Source organism: Telopea speciosissima, chromosome 11 (genome assembly GCF_018873765.1).
Source record: "Telopea speciosissima isolate NSW1024214 ecotype Mountain lineage chromosome 11, Tspe_v1, whole genome shotgun sequence".
Classification (NCBI taxonomy): Eukaryota; Viridiplantae; Streptophyta; class Magnoliopsida; order Proteales; family Proteaceae; genus Telopea; species Telopea speciosissima.
The window spans coordinates 7,230,326-7,250,996 of NC_057926.1; the positions used below are offsets into that span (position 1 = coordinate 7,230,326).

General features: G+C 41.2%; 2 protein-coding genes across 2 annotated transcripts in view; one reads left to right on the forward strand and one right to left on the reverse strand.

Moving 5' to 3' along the window:
* LOC122644727 (F-box/FBD/LRR-repeat protein At1g13570-like) overlaps positions 1-15,693 on the forward strand; it is a 35,034-nt gene extending 19,341 nt beyond the window's left edge. Inside the window, exon 5 of the mRNA XM_043838121.1 lies at positions 15,216-15,693. Coding sequence (XP_043694056.1) covers positions 15,216-15,473 — 258 coding nt within the window. The 3' untranslated portion in view covers positions 15,474-15,693. The remainder of the gene's footprint in view (positions 1-15,215) is intronic.
* LOC122646444 (F-box/FBD/LRR-repeat protein At1g13570-like) overlaps positions 1-20,671 on the reverse strand; it is a 119,995-nt gene that overhangs the window by 67,097 nt on the left and 32,227 nt on the right. The window lies entirely within an intron of this gene.

The following is a 20,671-nucleotide window of genomic DNA, read 5'->3' on the forward strand; positions in this document are numbered from 1 at the left end:
AATATCAACTTTTCTCTTGACGTTAAGCACAGTTAGCACCCAAAGTTGAAATGTCTATTTTAACCCTCTTAGTTTTTTTAAGAAAAAACTCTCATTTCATCTTCTTCCCTATTCTTACCATTGGAGTGATGGCTAACCATGAGACCATGATCCTTGAGAGCGATGGGATTAGAGATCCCATCATTTCATCACTCATAAATTCTCTTACTGTTCTTTCGTTACAAATTGTGTTCTTCGTTATTGCATGGGTGTTTCTACCTTTCTTTTCATGATTTCATCATCATCTGCTTTACTGTTGTTCCTCTGCAACCCCTCAGAGGTGAGCCTTGTCTGAGCTTTATCAATGGAGGCATCGAGAAGGCTGGTGCTATTCGATTGCCCTCCTTTTCCCTTGTGAAAACATGCTTTGCAAACTCCGATCGGTGGCGAGTCTAATAGTAAATTGGTGCGATGAAGAGAGATTAGTTTTTATTTGGGATTTTACCCTTGAAGGTATAATGGGAAGTTCACCCTGCGGCAAGGGTAATTTCACCATTATAAAAGAATTAAAAACAACTTAACTGCACAGACCTAACGGAGTGGACTACGTTGAAATAAAGTTATAAAATAAGGGGTGTCTGTGATATATGATATACTTATAAGGGGTGTTTTTTAAATTTTCCCTATTTTTTTTTTAAAAGAGTTAGCAATATCAACTAAAAGAACCATTACACCTTTGTTTTCTGTAAGGGTAATGATGATGACATCCTCACAACCAAATCCATCCTAGATTTGTTCTCTGACATTTCAGGTCAGGAAATTTTTTTTTCTAAAAGTGAATTTTTTTTAGTAAGAATGTTGATATCCCACAAAGAAGGAGGATTTGTTCACTCCTTGGAATCCCAGAAATGTCAACAACCTCAACCTATCTTGGAACTAAACTTTGTGATTCCCGCTCCAAGATAAAGGACATGGAGTATATTGTGAAGAGGGTAAGTTCAAAACTCTCCATCTGGAAATCATGTTTTTCATCCTTTGTTGGTAGGAAAATTTTGATTCAATCTGTCTTGGTTTCTATCCCATCTTATCTGATGTCATGTTTTTTATTCCCAAAACAATATGTAATTCTCTTGATTCTATTTGCCTTCGATTTTGGAATGGCGATTTTGGGACTAATAAGAAATTCCATCTTATTAGTTGGGACAAAATTTTTTTTTTTATCCCGAATATTATCTTCGACCCAGACTGGCCCCTGGCGATTTATCAAAAGATAAATGATCAAGAATTACAAGGGGGGAGGGACATAACCCACCTTACCCCAACCCGAGAATACAAAAGAATTTCATTCTCTCATAAAAAAAGAATCTGCACACTAAATACCCTGTAACCACAAAAGAATTCTATGTACGAATTATAGGCAAACCCGTGGCTTCCTCCCAAGTAATTTTCCTTAGCTCTGGCGGAATGTCAGCCCAAGAATTAAAAGTAGTGTTTGACGTCGAATCACAAGCATAATTGGCTAACCAATCAGCTGCTCTGTTTCCTTCTCTAAAAGTGAATGTAACCATCGGCCGAAGGGTTTAAACCAAAGTCAGGATCTCGTGGAACCAGTAGCACCCCTTCCAAATGTTGCACCTCTTTGTAGAGACGCAACGCACAACTAAAGTTGAATCAGAATTTACATGAAAGTCCGCAAAGCTCATCTCTGCACAAAGCTTTAGACCATCCCTTAAGGCCTTGAATTCTACAATGGAGTTGGTGGACACCCCATAATAGTTAGCGAAGGCAGCCAGGACTTTTCCTTCTCCATCTCTAATAATTCCTCCTCCTCCACCCACTCTGGGGTTCCCCCTGCAAGCTCCATCCATATTAAGCTTTACTGCAGAGAAGGGGGGGCACCAATAAATAGCAAGAGGCGGCTTTAACTGAGGGTGGGTTGGTGCAATATTAAAAATCTGAAGGACAAGGTTATCTTGAAAAGAAGGAGATCTTTTAGAGAAACCAACAAAGGGAGCTTCTTTCACCCAACTTTTCACCACCTCTACAATGACACTAACAGGTCTTGGTCTCCCACCTTGCCTTCTGTTGTTCCTTTCTTTCCACAACTCCCAAAAGAAGAGTGAAGGAATCAAACCCATAATTTTTACACTAAAACCTTTCCCCCTGGGCTCATGCCAAAATAAGATACGACCCCTAACATCCTGTGACGTGTGATTTCCTACATCAAAGACTAAGGCGAAGTGTTTCCAAACCTTGGACGCTGTCATGCCCTCCACCAAGCAATGGGTGGTCGACTCACAAGTTGACGAAGCACAACAAAGGCATTTGGAAACCAAAGGAATGCCCAAACCTTTCAACGATTCATCGGTTGGAATGTCCCCACACATGAGTTGCCAGGAAAAGAAACTGATCTTAGGGGGAAGAGATCGGTTCCAGAACCATTTTGCAAATGGTTTATGAGAATAAGAGACTTTGATTTGATTCCAAGCAGATCTTGTCAAAAAGATACCATCACTAGCGAAAGACTAGATTAACTTATCTTCCTTGTTTGAGAGTGAATAGTTGCCACCCAAAATACTGTCTCTGACTTCCTAGGAATGAATTTGCATGAGGATGTTGTCATCCCAACTACCATCAGCTTGTATCACTCTCTAAGTTGAGTCTCTAAATCAAGTTTGATCGCTCCGTCAACATGGTCCATAAGAGGACCCCATCCTGACCAATTATCAATCCAGAAGTTAATGTCACCCGAGCCAATGAGCCATCTGGAATTAGCAATTAACAGTTCCTTGAGTTTTAGAGCATTCCTCCAAGAAACCGTTCCTATATTCCTTAGGCCAGCCAAAGCAATATGTTGGTTCTGAAGAAATTTCGCTTTAAAGAAAAAGCACCAAAGGGAATTTTTTGACATAATTCGCCATAAACCCTTTCACCTCAAAGCTAAGCTGATGTTGTTCAACTTGCGTATGCCAAGGCCCCCTTCGTCCAAAGGTTGGGTGATCTTGTGCCACCCCACCCAGTGATGACGCCTACCCCACTCTGAGTGACCCCATAAAAAATCGACACAGATACTATTAAACTTCCTCATAACTGCCTTTGGAGGATTCAGAGTAGAGACAATGTGGATTGGCATGGAGTTCAAAACATGCTTCAAAAGGATAAGTCTCCCCCCCGAGGATAACAATTTTCTTTCCATCCTGCCACTCTCATGCGCATCTTTGCCAAAAAGTCATCGAAAAAAGAAATTTGAAGATGCCTTGAGTATAGAGGAGCCCCAAGGTAGGTTATAGGAAGCCTTTTTTTGCCAAACCCTGTGATCCTCTTGTGAGGCGATATCTACCATCCTCTATTCTTTTCCCAACAATGATTGGAATTTTACATTACTCAACAATGTCTTTCCTTTTGTGTTTATTGATGAGATTTTAAAGATCAACATTACAGATATTGATGATCTATAGAGTTGCTTCCTATCTAGTAATGAGATATTTTCCACTCAGCATGATGCAAAGTTCATTTCTACAACTACTCAATCTAGCCCCATTCTCTCAAAAATAGTGGTGATTTTTCTAGAAAATTAATATTCATCCAAAATTTAAAATATTCTTTTGGCGTGTCTTAAATGTAGGATTTCCTGTCAAAGCGTCTCTCTTGAAATGGATGCCGATCGAGCTTACATGTATTTTAAGTGGTTCTTGTGATGAATCTATTTGGCATCTTTTTCTATCATGTGATTGGACTAAGCGTATCTAGGCAACAAGTCTTCTCGAATTGAGAACAGAGCTTCTCTCTAGCCCTTCAATGGCACTACTATGTGTCTCTCTATTTCATTCCAAAGTCTTGGATAAACAATCTTCTTATTGGTTTTGTTTTTTGTTTTTATTGGGGAAAATTACATGATTAGCTACTTTTGGGTTTTCATTTACAAAATTGTCCACCCTATGTTTTTGAGTTAACAAAAATAGACAAAAACAAGTTTAGTTTTACAAAACTAGACAAAACAGTGACTCCTTCCTTCCTCGGCAGTTCCCCTCTGAAAAAAATCTCTTTTTTTTCTCCTCTGTTACTTAGGGTAGTAGAGAATGGCGGTGGCTAGGATAAGGGTAGGGTTGGAGGGAACGGAGGATGCCTGGGCGAGAAGGCAATGATAGGGGTAAAAATGTCTAAAAAAGTAAGTGTGGGAGGGAGAGACGCTATTTTATCCAGTTTTGTAAACCTTAACTTGTTTTTGTCTATTTTTGTTCACTCAAACATAGGGAGGACAGTTTTGTAAATGAAAACCCAAAAGTAGCTAATCATGTAATTTTCCCTTTTTATTGTTACTTGTTATTAGATATGGTACGTAAAGAACAAGGTGGTACAAGGATTAGCGCCAACTGATCCTCATTTGAAAATGCGGTCTGTAAATAAGCTGTTATCAGATTTGAATATTCATCCCCCAGCCCTAGTACCCAATACAATTGTATCCACCTTAATTACTTCCCAACCCACTTTGATTCCATATGTCTCTAACCATGAATTCCACTGCCCTGTTTTAATCTACAGAGGCAAATTTGATCTGCAACTAAGATTAACTGGTTAGGATTTTTGCATTTGATAGCTGGATAGGGTGTTCCAACATATGCAAGTTACCTTACAACAATAGACAAGATGGAAGCAAAACTAATCGGTATCTTGTAGGGATGGAAACAAGCTGGAAAAGCAAAGATCAAACTCAAAGAAATGTGGAGTAGTTGTAGATTTTTTAGCAACCTTCTACACCCTTTTGACAATGTGAAAATACCATGGAATTTAGTTAATCCTTTTCTTGAGTTAGCGGACTTAACAAATAACTTTACTATGGTTAGTTTTAAGTGGAGTAGTAATGATAACTTTTTTAATGAGTTAAGATCTATAACTTATAAGATGTAATGTTTCCAATGGATCATATTGCAAACAACCGCTAGCTCTGTTGGTTGGAGGCATTGCAAGTTGAGTGCATGCCCCCAGGAGGTCAAGAGATCGACTCTCTTGGATTGTGATAGGATGCCGGCAGCGAGAATACCCTTTCGAGGGGGTTACCTCCTAGAAGAAGAAGAGAAGAGAGAATTTGAGCAGAATTCTTGTTATTCTTTCATTATCTTCGGTCTATCTTTGTACAAGCAAGTCACACAGACTAGATGACATTTGTTAGGAGAATCAGATCTCCATCCTAACTAACTATGTGATCACGTAGAAGAACTGATTGACATCGTGGGCACATGCTTTGTCAAGGTGATTGGATAGTCACCGTGGAACCCTCTACTAGTGGGTCCTCCTCTACTGCCACCTGTTCAATAGGAGTATTTTCATCATAAGACATGTGCTCTGCTATAGGCGTATCATTACCGACCCCTTCAAGGACAACCTTGTCCTCAAGGTTGAGAGAAGGAAATTCCTGCCTGAGAATAGCAGCGTCGACCCAAGAGGCTTCTTCTAGGGGTAGACTGGCCCACTGGACCAAAGCTTGGGTGATCCACTAGCCGTGATGGCGAACACGGTGAGAACGAAGAACCACAAGGGGAATGGGATGTGGCATCTCCGGAGGGTCTACAGGGACTGTGGGTGGTGGTTGCAAAGGGTCACCCACAAACTTCTTGAGGAGGGAAATATGGAAGACGGAATGCAGCTTAGAGGAAGCAGCTAAAGCCAGCTTATAAGCAACAGGGCCGAAGCGTTCTATGACCTGGAAAAGGCCAAAGTAACGGCGTCCCAGCTTCTGATTAAGGCGTTGTGCAACGGAGGATTGACGGTAAGGTTGCAGCTTGACCAATACCCAATCCCCAACTTCAAACTAGACATCGTGACACCCTTTGTCAACCTGGGACTTCATCCGTGCCTGAGCACGTACTAAGTTAAGCTTCAATGTGCGGAGGAGAGCATCTCGTGACACCAGCTGGTGATCAACTACTTCATTAGGAGAGGAATCAGGTATATAGCTCACAAGGGTAGGAGGAGGGCAACCATAGAGTGACTCAAATGGGGGACATGTCGGCAGCACTGTGATAGGCGGTGTTGTACCAATATTCTGCCCAAGGTAGAAACTGCACCCACCGACGAGGTTCATCCATAACATAATTGCAGAGGTACATTACAAGACAACAGTTCAAAACTTCCATTTGTCCGTCGCTCTGTGGGTGGTATACGCTGCCCATACGTAAGGTGGTGCCCTGTAAGAGAAATAGTTCACGCCAAAATGAGCTGATAAAGATCAGGTCACGGTCACTAACAATAGACCGTGGAATCCCATGGAGTTTAACCACCTTGGCTGCAAAAACAGAGGCCACCTTGTGGCTGTTGAAGTTACTAGCCAAGGGAAGGAAATGTGTGTATTTGGTTAGGCGATCCACCACCACGAGAACCACAGTCTTGCCAGCCGAGGGCGGCAGTCCAATTACGAAGTCCATCGATATATCTTCCCACACACGATCTAGAATGGGAAGAGGCTACAACAGTCCGGCAGGGGAGGTGGTGAGATACTTTGTTTGCTGACAGACGATGCATTGGGCCACAAAAGCCTTGGTAGCTTCGTGCATGCCCTTCCAAAAAAAATTGGAGGCAAGCCGATGATAAGTACGCAGGAATCCGGCATGGCCACCTATGGGGGAAGTATGGAACTCCTGTAGCAGGGTGCTGCACAGGGGGGAAGAAGACGACAATACCAATCTGGTTTTAAAATAGAGCAGGCCGTCCGTGAATCGATATTCTGTAGACATGGAGGAGCCACTAATGAGATGCGCAATAAGAGCCTGTAAGTCATTGGAATCCTACACTTCCTATCGGAGCTGGTCAAGAAACTCCAGCCAAATGGTGGAAATTGTCAATAATGACGGTGATTCAGGTGGGGGACATAACAAGGTGTCTGCGGCATTGTTATCACGTCCGGGGCGGTAGGAAATTTCAAAAATATAGCCAAGCAACTTGGAAAGCCATTGACGCTGTTCTGGTGTCTGGATTGTTTGATCCATCAGGGACTTAAGGCTCTTCTGATCTGTGAGAATAATGAACTTCCTGCCTAATAGATATTGGCACCAACGTGCCACTGATTCAGTGATAGCGTACATCTCGCGAGCATATGTAGAGGCGGCTTGCATGCGAGGCGAAAGCTTCCTGCTGAAATACGCTATAGGATGGTGATGTTGAGAAAGCACAGCACCGATGCCCACACCGGAGGCATTAGCCTCAACCACAAAAGGCTCAGTAAAATCAGGTAGAGCCAAAACCGGGGCAGTTTTCATAATGTGTTGGAGCTTCTCAAAGGCTGCTTGGGCTGTGGCCGTCCAGGTAAAACTGCTCTTCTTAAGGAGATCTGTCAAGGGTGCTGTAATATGAGCATAATGACGTATGAAACGTCGATAATACCCCGTTAAGCCTAAGAAGCCACGCAGGTCCTTAATTTCCATTGGAGCATAGCATTAAGCTTCTCGGGTTCATGGAAACTCCCTCTGCAGATATAATATGACCCAAGTAGCTCACGGAGGACTGGCCAAACATGCATTTAGATCTTTTGGCATAAGGGGAATGAGTGTGCAGGACCTGCAGGACTGTGCGCAAGTGATTGAGATGGGCACTCCATGAACCACTATAAATAAGCACATCATCAAAAAATATCAGTACAAAACGTCGCAAGTAGGGACGAAAAATGCATTCATCGTGGCCTGGAAAGTGGACGGGGCATTCGTTAAGCCAAAGGGCATAACGAGAAATTCATAATGGCCCTTGTGAGTCTAGAATGCAGTCTGATGGGTGTGCTCGGCGTGGACTCGTATCTGGTGGTAACCCGACCGTAAATCAAGTTTGGAGAAGAACTTGGAGCCATATAACTCATCCAAGAGCTCATCAACAATGGGAATTGGAAAACGATCGCGCAAAGTGACGGCATTGAGAGCCCTGTAATCCACATAAAAATGCCAGGTGCCATCCTTTTTCTTCACTCGTAACACAGGGGAAGAAAATGGACTAATACTTGGGTGAATCACCACTGTTTGTAACATCTCCGTGACCATACGCTCAATATCCGTCTTCTGGAAATGGGGATATCGATATGGTTTGACATTCACCGGCTGAGTCCCGGGGAGGAGGTTGATAGCGTGGTCCTGAGGCCTGGAAGGGGGAAGGCCTTGGGGAACCTGAAAAATGTCTGCGAACTCAGATAATATGGTGTTGATGTCACAGTGGCAAGGACTGTCGTGTTCAGCATCCAATTCCTGCAATTTTAAATGGAAGAATGCTGCACAAGCATTGGTGTCCAGCAGTCTACGCATATGATTACATTGCAAGGGCACCGGGGCCAGGGAAGGAGTGCCACGCAACAAGACACGATTACCATCAACCGAAAATTCCGATGTCAAATTTTGATAATCAAACATAATGGGACCCAGCTGGGCCAGCCATTGGACCCCAAGAATCAAATTGGCGCCAAACAATGGTAAAACGAAGGCATCATTGCAAATAGTGTGGGAAGCTAATTGAATAGAGAGGTTATGGACAATACCCTCACTGCAGAGACGATCACCATTGCCGACCATAACGGTGAGATTCTGGGTAGGCTCGATGATGAGGCCTAAGTGCTTGGCCACGCGACTTTGAAGAAAATTATGCATGCTGTCGCCATCGACCAAGATCTGAACGGAGGCACCGGTAATGGTACCTGGAAGGCGTAGCGTGGTGAGCGAGAGATGACCGGCCAAGGCATGATAAGAGATCTCGGTGATGGAAACCGGTTCAATAGTCGCAAGAGTTGGCTCCTCTGGAGGGGTAATGTCATCGGCCTGAGATTTGTCTGGCGGATCATCAACATATTCGAGCAAGAATAGTTGCCGGGATTTACAACGGTGACCCGAAGAGAATCGATCATCACAATTATAGCAGAGGCCTTATTCTCGCCGCGCTTGCACCTCCGCTGGACTCAAACGCTTGATGGGGATTCGATTAGAGGAGTTGGATGGGGGAGGAGCTGGAAGGAGGGGAACAGGGGAAGGGATAGGGGACGGGGTGGAGGACAGAGGTGAAGCACGGGAGGGGTAGGTGGAACTAGAAATAGAGGATTGAAATGGGCGACGGACGGAGAGAAACTTGGCCTCCTGGAGGCGCACCAAACCCACCACCTCAGACATGGTAGAGGGTCGGAATGCCATGACCTCATTACGAATATCGTGGCGGAGCCCTCAAACGAAGCAACTGACAAGAAAGGAATGGGACAGATTCGTCATGCGATTTGCCAAGGCTTCAAAGCGAGATTGATACTCGGTGACGGTGGAGGTTTGAGTCAATTTCGACAGGGTGGCCTGAGGGTCATCGAAGTCGGAGGGGCCAAATCGGATCTCGAGAGAGTGGGTGAAATCAGGCCACAAGGGGAAAGGAGAGGAACGGTTCATCCACTGGAACCACTGGAGGGCAGAGCCATCCATATGGAAGGAAGAAATCAATAAACGCTGCTCCTCCACCGTGCCGTGATATTCAAAGAACCGCTCCACTTTGAAAATCCAGCCGACGAGATCGGCGCCATCGAAGCATGGAAAGTTCAAACGGACAGTGCGGGTTTGGATCGGTGCTGGGCTAGAAGAGGAGGGAAGGGAGATGACCGGAGGGTTGGATGGACTGGGGAATAGTTCAGGGATCGGGGACTAAGCGAGGCGAAGAACCTGCTCAAGATGACCATCGAGGGCAGTGAAGCGGAGGGTCAGATCTGAAACAGAGGCCTGGAGAGTGTCAAGACGATCACTCTGAGTCGTAGATGATTAGGTGAGAGCTTTAATGGCTTCATCGATCAAGCGCAAGCGAGTTCCTTCAGCCATCGGAGCAGGAGAAGGCAATGAAAGCACCAATGATAGGATGCCGGCGGCGAGAATACCCTTTCGAGGGGGTTACCTCCTAGAAGAAGAAGAGAAGAGAGAATTTGAGTAGAATTCTTGTTATTCTTTCATTATCTTCGGTCTATCTTTATACAAGCAAGTCACACAGACTAAATGACATTTGTTAGGAGAATCAGATCTCCATCCTAACTAACTATGTGATCACGCAGAAGAACTGATTGATGTCGTGGGCGCATGCTTCGTCGAGGTGATTGGATAGTCACCGTGGAACCCTCTGCTAGTGGGTCCTCCTCTACTGCCACCTGTTCAATAGGAGTATTTTCATCAGAAGACATGTGCTCTGCTGTAGGCGTATCAGATTGCATATTGTGCCAAAAAGGCACCCCTCTCTCCCCTCCTCCTCCCCCTTAGTTGTAGATTGTGGGCTTATCTTAGCCTTCCCCCCTTAGCTTGTAGTTGGCATGTGTCCTTTTATTTAGTAGATTACTTTTATTTCATAAAAATAAAAAATAAAAAAAACAGAACGAGTAGCTCACATAACCCAAACTACTCAAATCATCTTAAATCCCAATTACTACACCAGATTCACAATGTCACACTACATGTATGCTTTATGATGCCCATGAAGTCCTCCCTTCTTTTCTCGAATTATTTTGTTTGGTATTTTTAAATTTCTATCTAATTTTTTACCTCCAATGCACCGTTCCAACATAAACCTATGCCTTGTTTCTATATATTTGCATGTAACATCTCTATAGTCCTAGGTCTGAATTGATTTCTTTTACCATTAGTCCGAGTCCATTTAGGCTAAAACTTAACATACGAGTAGAAGGAAGGAGGAAACAATACGGAATCAAAACTTTTCCGATTCAATACAAAGAATCTATCTCCACGCAATATAGGATATTCGAAACAAACATCTCAATACAAGTTTAAAGTTACCTCTTTAGTGCCGCAAGCGAAGTACCTCCAACAATTGACAACACTTGAACACCAAACCCGTAAAGGTAGGAATCAATCTCCATTCAATGCTTTGTTGGAGAAGGACACAACGGAATCCTTCCTTTAACAATGACAATCACCAACTTTTGAGAAAATAGAGACGATGAGAGAGAGAGAGAGAGAGAGAGAGAGTTTGGAGTTTTAGGAGAAACATTTTTTCTAAAAAATTTATGAGCAATGTAATTGTGTTCTCTTTGCTACCCTTAAGACTATTATATAGCCAAATCTTGATTCTTTTTTTTTTTTTAGGATTACTGGTGTCAAGTGGTGCGATCCTATTGGGTCATACGACAAGGTAGCATACACTGAGTCCTACTCAATCACCCAATTAAGTTAATTGCACACAAGTGCACCTTAGTTTTGATAATAATCACAAAAGTTGTAATTGAAAGAAAACATTACATGTAGGTCTCTCCATTTTATAACATCTCACAATGGACTTGGGGGTATGGAATTAAATTATTGCACTACCCTTTCCCATTGAACAACTAGTATAAAACATCATAATCACTGATTGACAACAAAATAACATGATTAAAATTTTATAAAATATATTTATTAAGGGAGAAAGAAATCTACTTGGTCTTGTAGGGGGCGCATTTTCCCCACAGGCATCCTTCTAACCATTGGATTAGGACTACTCATTTAAGACCCTTGATTTAATTAAGGGAATAAAAAAAACCAATTCCATAAAAAGATTAATCAATTTGTATATGAAAATTACTTGTACAGGTAACCGGTTGTCATGGAATTAAGGTTTACCATAAAAACTGATTTAATTATGGGAAGAAGGGAGAGAGAGAGAGAGAGAGAGAGAGAGAGAGAGATGATTCATTTAGAAACCGGAGAAGAGAGAGAGAAAGATAGTAGATAATTATTCCACGACTCTCGCTTTTTTTCAAAGTCTTTCAAATAACTTCCACGATCCTTACTGTTTAAATAAGATAGATAATATCTCTCTCTTTTGCTTAATCCATGTTTCTATGTAGTCTGGTTTACTCACTTTCAAATCTCCATTATTTTGTAGATTCAGCAAGAGAGAGAGAGAGAGAGAGTGCGCGTGCGTGCATGCGTGTGTGCGTGCTGTGTTTGTGTATGTGAAAGGAATTTTTGAGGGAAAAAAAAAAAAACAGCAATTAACTCCAAGTGGATTAAGCAAGCAAGAGTGAGTAAAGATAAGGAATTTTTTAAGAAAAAAAAAAATAAAAAAACAGCAATTAACTCCACGTGGATTAAGCAAGCAATAGAGAGAGAGAGAGAGAGAGAGAGAGAGAGAGAGGGGGGTGGAGATCTCGTTGAGAGGAAAGAAGGATTTTTTTTTGACAAGAAACGTGGAGAAGTTTAGGAGGTAGTTTGAGAATAAAAATAAGTTTTGGAGAGAGATAATTATCTACCCATTTAAACAACAAGGATAGTGGAAGGATTTTGAAGAAGATGCTTTCCATTGTATTGACCCATGCTAGTACCTTATCTACTACTTTTTTCTCTCTCTCTCTCTCTCTCTCTCTCCCTCTCTCTCCTTCAGTTTCTAAATGAGACAAACGTGGAGAAGAGAGAGAGGTTTTTTTATTGCCTTGTATCTAGCTACTTTATTTAATTGAATTGATTTTTTTTTATTTTCCTTAATTTTATGAGAGAATCTTGACATAATTAATCAATTTTTATGGTAAACCTTAATTTCATGACAATCGGTTACCTGTACAAGTAATTTTTATATACAAATTGATTAATATTTTTATAGAATAGGTCTTTTTTTTTTTTTTTATTCCCTTAATTAAATCAAGGGTCTTAAATGAGTAATCCTAATCCAACGGTTAGAAGGATGCCTGCGTGGAAAATGCACCCCTTACAAGACCAAGTAGATTTCTTTCTCCCATTTATCAAATAATAATAATTTTATAAATTCTTTTGTTAACACTTTACAAAACATTGAGCTCGGAATTTCTATCCAATCAAGTCCAAGATTCTTTCTCGAGATATTCTCCCTAGCATTGTGATGTATAACTATATGTAGATATCAACCTTATGTACACTAAAGTACACCATGTCGGTTTGTAAAGATAAAGTTCTCTCAGGTTTGGGGACCACATAATTATCACGAGAACTCATTTGCACTATACATCTGACACAGTAGACCATGTCGGGTTTTCAAATGATCGAGTCTGAAACATAACTAAAGTGTACCCGCATTTATGTCTAGAATCTCCATTCTTAAAACCACACAATGCAACAATCATCTAAACAAAGTCTAATTCCGTGCCTAGTTGCGAACACTTTGAGATCATAACTCTGGACACACAATTGCCGAAATAAAAGTAAATTTCAATTTATTAAAACAATTCAAACCATTCATTTGGATTTGATGGACACTATTTCCAACATAGATGACCTTAAAATCTACGTAATCACAAAATTTAAGCCTCATCTAACCTATCATATGACGAAACTAAATAACTTGGGTATCGATATCAAATACCCCGATATGGTTGATTCGTATTGATATCAGCTGTGATCGTATCGATACCATTACCTGATCAAATACAGTATGAGCGGTATTGGATCAGAGGAGGGTAAAACCATAAAAGTGTTTGATCCAACTCAATACAATACAATACATATGGCCATCGATATCAGGATTAGGACCATCTCCAAGGAGCAAGGAATGCTCAGGGCACTGCCAACCATTGAGCTGTGCCGCACACTCCTAAACATACGCTGAGATATGTACCACACAGCTCAACCGCTAGATGGCCCTGAGAGCACCCTGGGCTCATGCTTCCTTGGAGACGAACTAAATTCTCGATATCATGGTGGACCTAAATCCTTTAGTATTACTTTATTGTCCTTATATTATAATGTCCAAAGATTTTTAACCCCAAAACAAATCTAGTAGACTTCCTCTTTTCTTGGTCAACACGTAAAAGGAATTTTTTTGGTTCTTTTAATTGAAAGGGAAAGCCAAAAGAATGAGAGAGAGGTGCTATAAAGTCTAAAAAGTTAATCAGATTTTGTTGTTCTGTGTCATTTGTTGGATAGTATGGAGAAAGACGAAGCTTCTTACCAAAAGAAAGACAAGCTTTCAGTGTAGAAGATCATCGGTAACTGGTAGGATCACTTCAACTATGGGTTTCTTTTTGCTTAGATCTACTTTATAAACTAAAACAATCTTTCTTCTGGAGTGTATATTGCAGGGAAAGTGCAGCCATTCCGTCCAGGTTCAAATCTTTGTCTCTCACACTTTTTAGGGTTCTTTCCGTTCCTCCTTTTGTTATTCTTCTTTTTCTCATTTTCAGTTGATTCTTATTTTTTTTTTTGCTTTCCTCTTTGTTGGAGGTCCGAGTTTGTTTAAGGGTGTGGGATAATGTACTTGTTCAAGTAAGAGTTATGTTTGGTAAAGTCTAATAAGTGTTGGGGTCCTGTAAAGAAACTGAATTAATTTTAGCCATTTCAGTGTAGCTTATGATTCTATTGTTTCTCTTTGCTAATAATATACATTTCTATCATAACTTGCAATAGCTGTTTTGTTGCTAGGATCAGAAGTGTTTCTGGTTTCAATAATAAAGTATTCATCATCAAACCATTAATTAACATTTGCAGGATGGAAATGGCTCTGTGTTCAACTCGAGACATGTTGAGTATCTGCCAGGAAGTATACTGGAAAACATCTTTTTTCGTTTATCAGTGAGAGACTTGGTGAGAACCAGTGTCCTATCAACCAAGTGGAGATACAAATATGTTTCAGTTCCACATCTCATATTCAATGATGAATGTATACCAATTTCTGCTGGTTCCCTTGGTCATGATAAACTTGTGAAAATTGTCAATCATGTTCTCCTACTTCATAGAGGCCCAGTTCTAACATTCCATATATTTAGTTCCAAGTTAAAAACCTGTTCAGAAATAGACAGTTGGATTCTTTACCTCTCATTATATTCTGTCAAATCGTTTAGACTTCAGATTTCTAAATCTCGTCGTCATAATGTTCATCCATGTTTATTCTCCTTTAAACAACTGATTCATCTAACATTGTCTGGCTGCATAATCATACCCCATGTGACATTCCAAGGCTTTAGCTGTCTCACAACTCTGTTTTTGGAAAAAGTTACACTCTCTAATGCAACATTGAAATGTTTGGTTTTTGCTTGCACTCAACTAGAAAGGTTAACATTGATTGATATCGATGGTCCAATTCATATTGAAATTAGCAATCCAAAACTCAAGTACTTGTGGATCTCTGGAAAGTTCATTGGTATATGCCTCAAAGATTTGAGAGTTTTAGTTTATGCACACTTTCAAGCAACAACTGTGGCTCATCCTGACCAACGTAGAACCTGTAATTTTAACAACACTCTTGGCAATCTACTCGCTATTCAAAAGCTTCACATGAGTGGCTGGTTTCTACAGGTAATAGAACCTTGTGCTTTTAATATTTACTCAGAAATTGGCACACATTCTTTTATGTTTACTTCTGCTTGCATTCTATTACAGTCCTTAGCCGTTGGTGATGTGGCGAGGAGGCTTCCTTCAACAACTTATAATCATTTGAAGAGAATTTCCTTCGCATTAAATCCAAAAGATATGAAAGTGGTTTTAGTTGCTATATGTTTATTGAATAGCTCCCCTAATTTGCAAGAGCTTAAAATCTTGGTAACTTTCTTGTAGCACCATCCTTTTTCTTATTTCCTTCCTATGTTTTTTTGTACTCATTAGCTTTTTGAATCCTCCAGTTTTGGCATAATATGGAAGATGCGATTTTTCCTGTCGTGGATCTGCAAGAAGCAAAGGATCGGTTGGAGTGTACATTCAACAAACTCCGGGTTGTAAAAATTTCGAAACTCTTTGGTGAGGAAATTGAATTGGTACTCATTAAATTTATCCTTGACAATGCACCAGTGCTTGAGACGATGAATATCACTGCTTCAAAATATTGCTTTGATGCGTTCTCATTATCAAAACAATTGCTTCAATTCACAAGAGCTTCACCACAAGCAAAAATTGTGTACTTGGACCTTGAAACTTGAAGTGATCCAAGGATATGAATCAGTGGCCTTGGGAATTTTGTACTTTTTTGTTGGATCTCAATAGTCTTTTTAGTTCTTATGAATCTGTGGATATTGTGAAGCAAACTAGATGTTTTGTCTCGGTTGCACATCAGTTGATCTTCATGTAAATAATGATGTAATTTCTGCGCTTGTTAGTGTTGGTTTTCTTCTTTCTTTTGTCAAAAAGATTGTGCTCCGTTCAAAGTCCCCTGATTTTTTGTTAAAGTGTGTCTTCGCATTAGGTGTGTCTATGGTCAAATACGAATGCTGAAGATCATTCATGTTGCCAATTGAAACTACTGCCAAGACTTGATTTTCATTGTTCTCTGGTATCCAAGAGAGAAAATCATATTCAAGAGGAAATAACCAAAACCTTGGTCTACATTGAGCACCCTAAAAAATGTATATTCATAAATAACTGAAACCTCGGCCTTCTCTGTTTCTAATGAACCTTTTGTATATTCATAAAAAAAGTATGGGAAAAAGAAGGCTGCTTGGTTGTACTCCATATGCCCAGACACAGAAGTTGTGAAATGATCACCCTACCCCGCCATATTGGATGCTTGGGCATGCACTCCCATTGGTCTCACATTGGTGTGGACCACATGATCAAACAATGTCTCTCTCCCTACAATGGAAAAAGTAATAATGAAAAAATTAAACTGAAAGATTGACTGGCCCCTTGACTTGTATTCATAAATCTAAAATAAGTAGAGGGTCTTACAGGAAATGTAACGCATCATCAGTGATCAGTTAGAACAGTTAACAAAGTGATAATAAGCAATAGGAAGAAGGTTGGGTATGCTGCCAGCTTTCGTTAAGTCAGTGGCATACACCAATCATAGAGTTGTACAGATAAGGTTAAGGGGGTCTTTTCCATTAGGGGAGGAGAAAGGATGTTAAACATTTTCTAACATTATGTAACAACAAAGAACCAAATAACATGGCTTAGCTAGCTAGTATCCAGTGCAGAAGGCTCCCGCCACTGTGGGTTTTGGGGAGGGTCATAATATATGCAGCCTTACCCATATTTTCACAGAGAGGCAATTTCGGACTCGAACCCATGACCACTTGGTCACAATGGAGCAGCCTTTACCGTTGCACCATGGCCTGCTTTTACGTACTCTATTTTATCTTATTTAATAATTATTTATTTATTGGAAAGTGAATTAGGGAGTTATTGTACGTGGGAGATTTAGGAGAAGTTTTAGGAGTTGGGTAAAGGGAGTTGGATGTGGGAACTATTCTTTAGGAGTTAGTTATTGGATATGGGTAGGTTTCTATAAATTAGAAGGATAATGTAACGAACTTTTATGAATGAAATATTTGCGTAAAGTATTGGAGGTCATTCCCTCGAAAGAACATTTGGAGGTCTTCCCCCCTCGAAGTGGGTTTCTTCCCTATTTTCTTTCTATCTTTATCTATTGTTTCTCCCTTTTATTTATTTTATTTTTAGAATTATCTTGCACGTAACAAATGGTATCAGAGACGGTTGATCCTACGGCTATGGGTACGAAGATTGAGATCATTGAGGTCATGCGTTCATCCATTCGGGACATGATGACAATCTTGGATCTCAACCCACAAAACCGGTTCAGTAGGTGAGGGTGCCCAAGATTATATTAGTCCACACCAGAGTTCATTACTCTGGGATATGTTGGCTAAACAACGGTCCAGGGATCAAACCATGGTTCCCTAGGGAGACCAAGATATTTATCTTTAGGGTTTTGCACGCCCTGGGTTAGCCCATGGTGTCCCATGGGTGCCCCATTTTAATTTTAGGGTTTCCCATGGTCGCCCATGGGAACCCTGGTGCATCCCTATTGGGGTTTCTCCTTCCCTATTGCATTCCATAAAATTAATTATCACAATAGGGACGGAGAAACTCGTCTCTAGTCCATCACATGGCAAGAGGGATCCATCCCATACTCGAATGCGCGCTGAAAATAATCGATTCGAGTTTCTTTCGCATCTCATAAATATTAATAATCAATGAACGAATGAATTAATAAAGAAGCTAACCTGGTGAGCCTCAAGTGTTGCTCCTCCACTAGACAATGGTTCTTCCTCCAATGAGCGCTCCAGCAAACAGATTCCGAACCTCCAATGGTGCTACCAAGGTTCTACACGCCAATCCCGGATGCCCTCAAACTCCTCAAGACATGGATCTAGGGTTTCACAAACCCTAACTCTCAAACACAGTGAGAGAAGCAAGAAAAAGAAGAGAGATCACAAGAGGGAGAGAGAGAGAAACCAAAAACACAGAGAGAGAGTGTCTGCTCCAAAACGTGGAGAGCTTCCCTTCCGTATTTTTGGTCCCCTATTTATAATAATAGGTTTAATTAAATCCTAGATAGATTTAATAGAGCCCTAGTGAGAGTCGACTCTCTCTCTCTCAATCTGCGATTCTGTTTAAACTCAAAGTGCTACAGTGAAGAAGCGAGAATCTAATAGGGAAAGTATTAATTAGATTCTTTATTTAATTATTAATGGATAATTACAATTAGCACCAAATCCATTAATTAAATAAAGAGCCAATTAAATTAGCAAATTCCAAATAACTCCCTATATGATAACAATTTATCATATACAACCCCCATACTAATCAACACCATCATTATGGAATCTAGGGCATGTACACATGTACCTGCCAAACCCCAATCCATAGTACATATCCATATAAGAGCGTCTCGTGCATCCGATCGGGTCCCGTAAAACTCGATAAAACACTTTATTTGAAATAACTATTAATAATGTATCATTTTATGTAAAATAAATTTTGCAAAACCATTTCCAAAATGGTATCGGATCCGCATTCGATCCGACCATGCACTGAGCAGTCTCTATCTTGGTGTTCCCCAATCGGGCAGTGGTGACCGTGTTGGATAACTCCTTCACTCACAAAGTGTTCACGCATTCCCTGAACACCGGCTTTGACTCGCTTGAGTCTCGCCATTGATGAACCAAAGAATGCGATCATACTTTGCGTGACATGGGTTCCCTCAGTGTGGTGTCGGTGACACATGTCTATCCCTTCCTACATCCGGCAGAATACATGAGGGAATCAACAAAGTAGATTCTTCGCCAATGCACACATCAAACATGTGAGCACTCGCATTCTGCACTCGACATCCCATGTCTAGGCATACCCAATGCGACGACCATATGATAAGGGTGCCCAGCCCAAACCCTAGTCGTGACTACCATTTTAAGTATAACTTACGGACACATAATGCTCAAAAAAGTTTATATCGCATGTGACAATATTAAACTAAAATGTATAAATGTTCAATACAAAGGTGAACCGGGTTGAACCGGACCGAACCGGGTTTGATGGACACACACTTGTCCAACAATCTTCCACTTGTACATCAAAGCCAATTCCCCATACATTTTAAACCCATGCCCTCCATGTGTTTCTCAAACACTCCTGGTGACAAACCCTTTGTCATGGCATCGGACACATTTTCGATTGTGTCCACTTTGGAGATACTCACGTCACTCTGTGGATAATCTCTCCGATGAGGTGATACTTTCGCCGCACGTGCTTGTTCCTCCGATGAGCCCTAGGCTCCTTAGCTTGTGCAATGGCCCCTCTGTTGTCACATAACAGGGGAATAGGGCCCTTGACAAGATCGGGAATACTCGAGAAATGTTAGGAACTTCCTAACCCAAACACCTTATTAGCCGCATCACATGATGCAAGGTGTTCATAAAAATAGGGATCAACTGTAGATTTCTATTTTGTACTCCTCTATACAATGGCACCTCCACTCATTAAACTCGTAATGACTCACAATACCTCTTGCATAGCGGACGTCCGGCCTCGTGCGCAATATAGCATACATTAGACTTCCTCTTTGAGGCATAGGGAATCCTCTTCATCTCTTCAATGTCCGTCGAGACCGAGGACATCGAGATCCGGAAAGACCGACTCCATGTCCGAAGGGAACACTTCCCCTCTTGGAGTTCTCCATACTAAATCGGCCAGGACTTTGTCTATATAGGTAGCTGTGACAAGCCTAGCATCCTTTTCGCGATCTCTTACGAGTTTGATCCCAAGGATATAGCTAGCTTCACCAAGGTCTTTCATCGAAAGCGTTGTGGATAACCACTGCATTTCTTGATGAAAGGAATCCTACATCGTTACCAATCAGCAATATGTCATCTACGTATAAAACAAGAAAACATCGCCCTCCCATTGATCTTCTTGTAAACGCATGGTTCATCCATGTTTTGATCAAAACCAAATGATTTGATTGATTGATCAAACCCGATGTTCCAGCTCCTAGAAGCTCTGCTTCAGCCCATAAATGGACCTCTCGTAATTTGCACACCTTTCTTTCTTCCTCAAGGAGGAGAACCCCCTGGCTGTTCCATGTAGATTTCCTCTTGAAGGAACCCATTTAGAAATGCGTCTACACATCCATCTCGCGATCTCATAATCAAAGTGTTCTGCGATAGCCAATAAAATCTTGATGGATTTCATCATCGCTCTTGGTGAAAAGGTTTCCTCATAGTCTATACCCTCTTTCGGGTATAACCCTTTGCCACCAGTCTCGCTTTGAATCTCTCGACCTTTTCATCTCGCGCCCTTCTTCCTCTTGAAGATCCATTTACATCCAATCGGCTTGACGCCAAGTGGTGGATCGACTAGAGTCAGACCTTGTTGGAATGCATCGAATCGATTTCGAGCGCATTACTTCCAGCCACCTAGTGGCATCAACATCCTTTAGAGCCTCAGTATGTCATCGGATCATCATCCGATTCAACCGATACCATGTGGAACTCTTCCTTGTTTCCTCTTCGGTTAGAAGA